At 50.6% G+C, this 10,644-nt stretch overlaps 1 protein-coding gene across 1 annotated transcript in view; it reads right to left on the bottom strand.

Annotated features, from left to right (window-relative positions):
- SLC12A8 (solute carrier family 12, member 8) overlaps window positions 1-10,644 on the bottom strand; it is a 50,907-nt gene that overhangs the window by 32,942 nt on the left and 7,321 nt on the right. The window contains exon 4 of the mRNA XM_009887267.1: window positions 9,603-9,834. Within this exon, the coding sequence (XP_009885569.1) occupies window positions 9,603-9,834 (232 nt within the window). The remainder of the gene's footprint in view (window positions 1-9,602; window positions 9,835-10,644) is intronic.

The raw sequence follows: 10,644 nt of genomic DNA, 5'->3' as shown, positions 1-10,644 counted from the left end.
ACTGTGCCAGCTGAAAATCCAGCACTGGGTGCCATAGCCAGCATCTCCCTGCGCCTCGCTGGCCAGGACAAGCAATGTCCTCAAAAATGCCAAACTAAGTTGAGCAGCAAGAGGGGCGGGGAGAGGAGCCCGTCGCTGTTTTTCCACTGGCGGCGCACAAATAAGCTCCTATTTTATCGTTAGCACTAGGGGGATGGTTTCATAAATCAGGACAAACAGCACACTTACGTTTCATATTCGTCAGAGCTGCAAGTAGCAAAAACCAGACAGGTTTTAGTGAAAAAAAAAAAAACCCAACCAAAAAACTTGGCAAGACAGCAGCAGTGGGGAGAAGGATCAGAGCAATTTTAAAGAAAGAAGGAAAGGAGTTCCCATGCCCAAGACTTTCTCTGCACCCATAATAAGCCCGGCAAACCCCAAATGAGAGCTTATGTAAAGTCTGTAATTGAAGGAGTGAAAGCCACAGTTAAAACAATCTAAAAAGGCCAAACCCTGAGAAAGGCAACTCAAATCCCTTATCTTTTGATGGAAAAGAATGTGCTCCCTGAGATTAATGACGTGTTTACCCGAAAGGAAATCGCCGCCCTTCTGAAGCAGCGAGTGTTTGTTCCTCCCGAGCCCCTGTTTTCTGCTCCAGAGCTGATCTCCCAAACCTCCTGTTTAAAGTCAACACACAATACAGCTTCCTGCTGCCACGGGCTCCGAGGGATCCCACCATTAACCCTCTCCCGAAACCCACCCTCCACCGCACCTGCCCAGCCCGGCCACCTCCGGCAGCGACAAAAACGGTGTAATTTTGGTCACGCTTTCAGCGCTGGCACGGAGACAGGCATCACGCTGACGGCTGCCAGCAACCTTGCTGCAGGGCGATGAATCACCCCCGTGCATAAATATTTCTCAGTTGAGCAGACAAATTAGCAAGCGTGGAGACTGACAGCGCTGTTGAGGGGAAGCAATCACTGTCTACTTTCCCCTCTTGCTCTTCTCCGAAGTCTCCACAAGCAGCAGGCGACCTCTTCTCAAGTTGCTCAGGGTTTCGGCAGCGCGTCCCGCAGCAGGATGCTCTTGGAAGGAGGTTTAACACCGGCCGGTGTGATGTTCTCCGTGTTATGCTCCTCCCGTGGAGGAGCACAGGATGTGTGCACTGAAAACCCTCGAACGAGCAAGAAAGCCTAGAGCAGAAGCGCTGGAGGGTGATCTGTTTGAGGAAACCTGCAAAAAACCCGCTCGGGGACCATCAGTCCTTTGCATACGTGACAAACCCAAGTATTCACATCCTCCCCCTCTGCCCAGCTCATCAGGCTTGGAGACCCCAACAAGGGGACTCAAACCCCGGGGGTGGCTTACCCCCACTAAATGCACTCACACCCCACCCCAACCTCTTCATGGTCCGGGGACCCCGGAGGATCCTGACCATGAGAGCCATCAGGTCACGAGCATCCTCCTCTCCCTAAAACCAATGGACCTGCAATAGGGGGTCCTGGCCAATAGCTAAAAATAGCACAAAAGGCAGAATACACAAAGGGAGTTGCTTAAATCAGTCTCCAACGTTCGTATTTAGTTAACGGGGCAATTTTCATCTGCAGGATGCTGTCACCTCTCTCAAATCGTGTAGCAGCCTACACTTCCCCTGAGCTCTCCCCGGCCACCTCGGGGCTTCTGCGAGACTGGGCTGGGTCAGAGGAAACACTAATTTCTGCCCGTCTTCCATGCGCCTGCTTTATCTCCACCTCGGCTTTTCAAGAGGAGGGAGAAGTGGAAAATCACCGGGGTACACAAGAGGACACACAGAGCCCGAAAGCAGCCACACAGGCAGCTCCTCATCACGAAAGCCCAGTGCCTCAGCACTGCTTAAATACAGGAAAACTCAGGAATGTGCCCATGGCAGTAGCTACTACAGCCCTTTGGCACTTATTCTGTCTGTACAGGTTGGTGGGTTTTAATTATTTTGGGGAAAAAAAAGGCAAAAAGTAGGTATTTTCTGCAGGTGGAAAATCTGAAATTTTGGTTAGGAGAGAAAAGGAAGAGATTTTAACATGCGTATTTCAACTTTATAAAGTCCGCTTATGTTTTATATTACTTAATGCTAAGCACCAGACTTGTCGTAATATATAAAATCCTTCCATTACTATTTTATTTTTTGATGTGGTATCTGCTACCTGGCTTGTTCAGCAATATTCAAACCAGCCAGCAGAAATGGTTTTATTCATTACAAAGAGGACAAGAAGTAAAACATTCCTTGCTTCACCCTTTTTCTAGGAAAACAGTTTGCATCAATGGGATATTATTATTAATTAGAAAGCGGTATTTCTTGGAAGTCATGCCCAGAGTCCCTGGTTGTGGGAGGCTCTGCAGAACTTCTCCGAGGAAAAAGCCCATCCTTGAGAAATCAGAATTTAGGCTGAGTCAAGGCACAACAATTGGAGGAAAATGAACGGCATTTGAGTGGCAGCAGCGATGACACACATCCTTTGGGCTCGTTGGAGTGACCTCCTTTCTAACTCGGAGCTTCTCTGTGTGTTGCTTGGGACAAAGCCCAATCCCTGTCGATCAAATCCCCATCTTTCAAAAGGAAGTAGTTAACCAAAATGTAACATAATCCACCGGACCCTGCCATGGTCTACAGAGTCTTCTGCCATGGTCTACAGAGTCCTCTGCCACACTCCTGACTAGATCATCCCGTACTTCCAAGTTATGCATATATTATCCAGATGACAATGGTATTTCAAAAGAAAACTACCCTGTTTGTTGATTTTTTGATTTTCTGTCCAAAATGATAGTTTATTTTGGGGAGGTTTTCATTATCCTCTATGCAACACACACAGCTACAACTTCAAGTCTAGTTTCAGACTGCAAATCAAACTGGAAATCAAAGTGTTTCATTTTGGAAAGGTTGAGCAAGACGTTGTCACCTAAAAGGATTTTTTTGTTTGTTTGTTTGAAACTATTAATTGAATTCAGTTGAAATCAGAGAATACATTATCCCTACTAAATCACATTTTTCAATGACTGCATTTCCCCTTTGAGTAAAGAAGAAAACCAGTGAGAACCACAGGGCCATCATCCAGGCCAGTGAAGGAACAACCCGGCTAAAATCTCTTACCTACACCCACAAAAGGCCAAAAATTGTTAACACAAGCTAGCAGAGAAGATGATGAGCAGTAGATAAGGACCAATGTCCCACACAAAGTTTTGTCTGTAGCCTTGGGGAGGAATGTGAACTAGAAGCAAAGCGGCTGGAGAAAGAATCTAATATCTAGAAATTATCTTCATAAATTAAATCCTTAAATAAGGAAAGCTGATTCAGGGCACAGCTGAACTGTGACTGGAATTAAACACTAGGGGAATGAAAAAAGAGGAGGTAAAATATCTACATCATTCGAAAACAATTATGTAGTGGCACCAAAAAAAGGAAAAAAAAAAAAAAATCAATGCAATTAAATAAAGCTGTCCGGTTTAAACAAAGCAACAGGGAGAGATGGAGAGATTATGGGATGATATATATCTTCCTCGAGCCAGTCAGTTTTATTAGGTCTCTAGCATTAAACAAGTTGCTGCTAAACGAAGAGCCTGCACGGGAGGTTTTATGGGGGGGGAGGGTGGGGAAAGCCCACATGAAAGCAGCGTCTAGCAGGGGACAAAGCCAGCCGAGGTACTTCAGGATTTTTTTACACGCTCTAGGAAGACGAGTTTAGCACCGCCTCACAGGGAAATAGCAAAGAAATTGAAGGTTAAACCAAACACGTACAAAATCTCCTGTATAAATCAGGAGCGGTATTACCTATTAAGCAAGTTTAAACCTGTAACAGCCTCAGCAAACCCTCTCCTGCTCCAGGGATGGACCCGGGCCAACCCTGCCCTGACAGCACTGTGCAGCAGCACGTTTTAGGGTGCCGAATGAGGCCAAGACCCTCCTCCTCCTCGGCACACGCAGCAGGGGGCTGCGCGCTCCCAGGTCCCACGTGGCTGCTCAGACGGCGCAGCCTGGAGAAGAGAAGACCAAAGGGGAGTACGAGAGGTCTTCTGGTTTAACGCAGAAATGAAGGACATCAGCTGGTCCCCAAGTCCTCGAGAAACCCAAAGCGGTGGGTTTCGGCTGCAGAAAGCCGGGGTTAGCTCAGGATACCTGCAACTGAAGCAGGGTCCCCAGGGATGCAGCAGAGGATCCACTGCTGGAAATACTTAAGAGCAGGTTAGATGCACACGGCATCCCCAGTGCAGCCCGGCGGGAGCAGGAGGACAGGGAACCGCAGGCCCTGAGATCTCCTCCCCTCCTCCTTACCCACCTCCTGGGAGATGCTGCAGGGTGGCGGCCTCAGAAAGCCCACCTGGCCTCGGCGGAGCAGGGGCAGAGGGATGCCAGCCCCGGCTCCTGGCGTGCAGCAGCTGTACCAATCTCCCCAAGCATCCACAAGCAGGTGAGACTGTTGCTCCTAAACAAAGTCCTGCTACCGGGTGTCCTCCAGCGAGAAAACACCATGAAAACCTACCTACAAACAGGGTGGCAGAGTGGAACCATGCTGCAAAGTTACATCTTAACCCGATTATTTTTTTTTTAAGTGTTTTTTTTTTTTTTCTTTTTTAAATAAACTGCTTTAAATACCTACTTCAGAGAGCCCGGACAGAGTGGTGTAGCTTTCCTCTCACTATCTAAATAAGGCCCCTAACAATGTTATCACTTTTCAAAACACATCTGTCCCGCAGCTCCTAGCCCAGACAATTGGCAGGTAACCAGTTAATAAATGTCTTCGCCAGACTGTTGAATAGGCTGGCCCTGGCTCAACAGTGATGTCAGGGCCATTCAATGCGCTATAATTGGAAAAACCTGGGGAAAGCAATCCCATGTTTTTTAATAAATAAAGAGCGTATTAGCAGCCTCCTGCTTTTATTCACCACGGTGTCTACCTTGTTCGGTAGCAAAGTGGGAATTCTTTTTCTGCTGCCGCTCGCTCGGTGATTTCTACTTGGAACTTGATGCCAGTTTCCAGATGTGTCTCAGGCCAGGAAGTCAGCAATCAGCCTGGATAAAGCCTCTGGGATTAGCTGCAGATCATCTTCTGACACACACATCCTTCCTGCACCCTCTCTTATGAAAATGGGGCACACCCCTCATGCCCAAAAATACAATAAAACAGCCCAGAGCCAAGCAAAAGCCCCTGATTAGGACACTTTGATCACTTTCACATTAAATATGTGAGAATATATTTAATTAATTCAATCCATCAAAGACCCTGAGGCACCATTTGAGAGATCTTTACAACACCTGAGTGTTTATATACATAAATCACTTCAACAATTGCAGCTTCGCCTGGAGCAGCCCCAGGCGAAGCTCCTCACCAGTGGTACCCACGGGAGAGCATCAGCTCCCCTGGCTCGGCCACAGGACGCCTGAGAGGGATGAGTGGTCCAAAGGACTCATCCTCAAGGGAAGAAGTGAGAATAATAACTGGGTTTTCTGGGCTCTGTGTGAGCAGCTTCGGGAAGCTAAAACCCAAGCGGGTGAGATGAAGGATGTGGTTTGCATGGAAAATAATCCCAAGCAGAAGCACCCTGACAGTAACGCGCCTTTTCAAGCCTCCCCGTGTCCCTGGGAAATGAACTACCCGGGTTTCCCAGCTAGGAGGAGAGGGACTCAGCCCCAACGCAGCCTCCACGCTCGCGGTACCAGATGTTGCAGGACCTGGAGGGGGTGGGGGGCAACACAAGGGGACCCAATTATTGAATTCCCAACAAAATAATTGATTTTCTTTTTCCCCAGGCATTTAAGAGGCTGTTGTCAGGCTTGTGTTGCCATTCCTTTCATCTCCCCAACAAAGTGCAAACAAATTAACACCAGCTCTCCCCCCAGTAACTGCCCCCCCCCGGCCCAGCAGTGCGCTCCCGCAGCCGCTTTGCTTCAACGGGGCACCTGAGAGCCACTGCCAAAACAGGAAAGCAGGCGCCAAATCGAAAGGGAGTATTTGGGAGTCACCCTACACAAAAATTAGCAGAGATATGCTAGGAAAATAAAAGTGTGGGCATTAACGGCGGGCTTATCTTCTTTTTCCATGACTCTAACGTTTGGGAGGCCAAAAAGAACACATACTGTTCTGAGGAGCCGGTCACGGAAAGGAGCATCCTCTCCTTTACATTCACCGCTCCCCTCCTCAGGCTGATTTTGAGGTGTGGACCTCCAGAATTAAAATGCAAACGTACGCAAGCCAAGAAAACCCCACACTGCTACCGCGCCGCTGGGCAGCAAGCGCTGGTTCTTGGTTATGGGTTGAGATGACGAGCGCTGCCTGATTTCAATTCACCTGCGTTGGGTTTGGTTAAAACAGTAAACTGTGCCCAGGGAGAAAGAGAATATGATGTTTTCCATCCCAAGGAAGGAGCACGGAGGTCTCCGTTTCTGGAGGTGGGACTGAATTTTAAGGTGAGTGGTCAGAGACAGCTCAACAGGGCGGGTTTTCAGGCAGCGTGGGGTGCCCCTCTCCTCACTGCCCACCCCTGGCCAAGATCCCAGCCCGGGACCGTGACCCGTCCCCAGGGAAAACGCCAGCTGGAGCCAAGGGGAGGACTTAGGATTAACTCCAAAAAATCAGCCAGTCCCCCCCCACGCCCTGCAGGCAGCCTGCGGAGAGGACCAAAAGCCCTCGGGGCCAGGCAGAGGGACACCGCAGGCTGGCAGGGAGCAGGCAGGCAGCCCTGCCTGCAGTCTCAGCTGTGTTGGCAGCATCTGGACAAGCGACCCAGAGCACTCCCTGTCTCTGCTGGAGCCCCAACTCCGGGCTGCAGGAGCCCAGCCGGCTCTCAGAGCGGGACCGAGCCACGGCAATCAAGAGAAAAGGAGCAAAAGCAGCGGGAAGCCCCGCTGAGAAGCCCCCTTTTGTGTAAACACGCTCCGTCCTCAAACTAAAAATAAAGGCAAACCACAGGAAGGGAGTGAGTGCTTGGACAATATCCGATTTGGTGTGTGCCTGGGTGTGAGCTGAGGGAATGGGGAGAAGAGCCGGGGACTCCACCCAGCGCAACCACACAAAGGCAGCCGTTTAAGACCTTCAAGATGGACAGGCATTTCTGGAGATTATTTAAATCCAAATAACTGCTGCTTGGCAGATGCTCAGCCCTTTGGTATGTGCGCAGCACTTGGAAATGTGAAGCGAGGGAAAAGGCTGCCATGGTAGGAGCAGGAAAGGCTGGATGATCACACGAGGCCCATTTTACAGGTTCGGAGACCGAGACCTGAGGCTGTGAACTGAAACCCCATAAATCTGTCATAAAACAGAGAAGCAACCCAGGCAAGATATCAAGTGAAATCTTCCCAGCTCACGGGTCTGTCCTCAAAAATCACTTCTGCACTTCGCATCCCAGTCACTGAACCAAACCCAAAGTGACCGCACGCTCGTGAAGGCTGTGGGGAGCTGATCACCCAGGCTCGGGGGCAGGAAAGGATGCAGCTAAAACACACCGGGCAAGAATGGAAGAACTTCTGGATGGTGTAATATTTTGCCCAAGGCCGAGGATAATTGATTTCTCAGTCGACTGCCCATCTCAAAGCGGTCTCAAATGCTTCCCCACGTGCCACACAGCACCCCACCACTGCCATCAGCTGACTTTCAGGGATGGAGCTTCACTAACATCTATACGTCCCACCTGCACGCACCTGCGCTGCCCTGCAGGAGGGATGCTTTGCCGCCGGGTGCAATCCCACCCAAGAGACAAGCCTCCATCCATGCCGTGCAGAAAGCATGCAAGGCAGAGCAAGGAGGCTTCTTGAAGCCCGGCGCTCACCGTTGGTGCTGACACACCACTCAGAGGCCTTCTGGGGAAATGCAGGACTTGGGAGGAACCAACCAGTCAGCCTGGGCTGGAAACAGTTTTCTCAGACATAAGCAGTCTGTAAAAGCAGAGAAACCCACAGGTGTCCCCAGCCAGCCATATGGCTGCAGGTCCCACCGTACGGGCAGTGCTGCCCTGACGTTCAGGGCTTGGATCTGGCCACCATCAGCTCGATCCATGCCCTGGAAACCCTCTTCTCTTTAGCCAGCCTCAGCTAAACTGCAGCATCTGCAATGCTCAACCGCCTTGTTTCCCTTCCTTTCTCTGTTTTCTGTCAGAAGAAAATGAGATAGCGCTTGGCAGTGGAGGAAATCAAAGACGACTACATTGACCTCGACTTGGGCATGTTTTCTGCTGATGTTTGTATTCCTCCTGGTCCCATGTTCACTTTCCTACCATCAGCCCTCACCCCAAGCATTCATTTTCTCTCTACTATTAGAAAGGTCTCTGGGTCCCATTAAAGGTCTCCTCCGAGCACAACCGAAATGCAAACACCCCCTCCCCATTTCCTTTAGAAAACAACTTCCTATGAAACGCAGCTGTTTGGAGCAGGTCAGTTCCTTTCTCTGCAAAACACGCCACACCAAGCACAACCGTCCTCGTGTCATTCTCATTTGTGAGTCTTTTCTGAGACATTTGCCAGCATTCATGTGGGGCATTTCCTACACCCTAAATAGAAAATGCAAAAGCTTTTCCACAAGGCTCTCTCCAACCCCACCACCCTTGTACACCGTACCGGCAGCACAAAATACCGCAGCAGTGTGGAAACACAGCTGTGCCATCAGCACTATGAACACCTACATGACTTACCTCCTGCCACTCGACTTGGCAGCTGAATCCTAGCTCAATCAAAACTGAAGAACTTTCCTTTAAAATGCCTTTAGCAGGTCCCTTGCAACCCCTAAGGTGCTGCTGGACGCAGGGGAAGCCAAGAAAAAGGTGACACCTTCTGTTTACTCAGCTAATTACAATTTGTTATTGCTGGGGCGGCCGCTGCAGCACTCACGGACCCCTTCCACCGCAACTCCCCACATCTTGAGATGTGTCTCCCTGTAAGCACCTCTCAGGATGAGGACAGAGGGAAGGGAAGGGGGCTCGGGGTGCAAGGGGGGCTGCAGGTGGGAGCCACAACCCTCCACCTTGCCCAAGCTGGAGCCGCTGCTGCAGGCTGAAGTCAAGGCTGGGGAAGGGTAATGGGGAAGACTTGCACCCAAGGCTCCTTGAAACCCCAGCAGACACCTGCCCCAGCCCACCCAGCCCCCCTCCTCAGCTCCCCAACACAGTCCTGGGCAGCAAATCCAGCAGTGTGCAGCCCAGGGCCAGTGCCGGTGACATTTCTCACTACAGACAGGGTTTAAGTGACCTCTGGGGTCTCTGGAGAGAAGATCTCCTTAATGTCAAGTCACAATCCTCCATTTTCATGGGCACAATGCTTAACGGAGTTAGACAGCAGAAGGCTACAAACAGCGACCACAAATGCAGCCGCCCTCTTGTTACAAAACCTCCGAGCGCAATACAAGTATAACAAGCGCATACTTTGAGAGCTTGATTCCAGAGGTTAAACCCCCAAATTAGCGAGGCATCTTCAGTCATGCTCTGGAAATACTTACTCCTTGCAAAATTTCAGGTTGCCTCTAAAAGGCAAAGGCAAAAGACGGGACACATCTGGAAGCGCAGAACTCTACTTCTGCCCAGATGTGTAACTTCACAAAGACACCTAAGGAGAAAACCCTGAGGGATTAACGCCTCCTGACCCCACCGTGATGAACCCCCAGTTTTACCTGGATCAAGGTGTGTAAAGGACCCGATGACGAAGTCCAGCGTCGAGACGGCCAGTAGGAAGAGCAGCAGGAGCTGGAGTCTGATGATCCACTTCACCCCGGCCAGGTTGATCCCCAGCAGGCCCAGCAGGACAGCCAGGGAGATCCCACGCACCGCCCAGATGTTGCTGAGGCTCAGGACATCTGCGATGGACTCCGCAAAGCCAGTGATGTACATGGCACCTGCAACACACTGAAGGACAGAGCTCTGTGAGTGTCCCACGGGAAAACAAGGGATACCCAACCGCAGCCCCCATGCCGGGCTGGGGGGGACTCTGTTCAGACACACAGACATTTGCTGTCACCATACAATCTTTAATGTCACTTTGGCCTCCAGGGACTGAGCCTTATTGCTGTAGGACAGCACACTGCCAGGGCAGCATACCTACTGCCCGGGTAAGCAGAGAAGGTTGGGCACAAGGGCCAGCAGCCCAGCAACTTTCCACTGGATTTAAAATTTACCGTCCATTACTGCTCCAGGAGAAACCACACTGGCTTCCCTGCGTGAGAAAAGGATGAGTCAACCTCTAAATTTCTTCCCTTCTTCTGTTTCTCTGAAGGAAAGGGTCCCAGTTCAACACCTGCCTGAAGAACAGCAGTTTGCTTCCCCCTTCATTGCCTCCCAGGGGTTATTTTTAACTCAGTGTTTAGTTTGGACGTAAAGTCTGATATTTCACCGGCTCCCCATCTCGTCGCTGGAATGGAGCCCGCACTTTTGAGGCGAGCGCATTGTGCAAGCCATGCCCCCTGAGCTCCCGGGAAAGCTGCTTGTTCATCTTGCCACTGGGCAGGACAGGCGCTCTGCCCTGGGTGGCTGAGAGTCTGCAGGATGGGACATCTGCAGCACAGGTTCAGGCCTCAAGCCCCACTGCAGGGCAGGAAGAATCACAGAATCACAGAATGGTCAGGGTTGGAAAGGACCTCTGGAGATCATCTAGACCAACCCCCCTGACAGAGCAGGGTCACCTACAGCAGGTTGCACAGGACGGCGTCCAGGCGGGTT

Source organism: Charadrius vociferus, unplaced genomic scaffold (assembly GCF_000708025.1).
Source record: "Charadrius vociferus isolate BGI_N301 unplaced genomic scaffold, ASM70802v2 scaffold385, whole genome shotgun sequence".
Lineage (NCBI taxonomy): Eukaryota > Metazoa > Chordata > Aves > Charadriiformes > Charadriidae > Charadrius > Charadrius vociferus.
The sequence above is the reverse complement of the archived record's forward strand: the minus strand, read 5'-3'. Positions and strand labels throughout refer to the sequence as shown.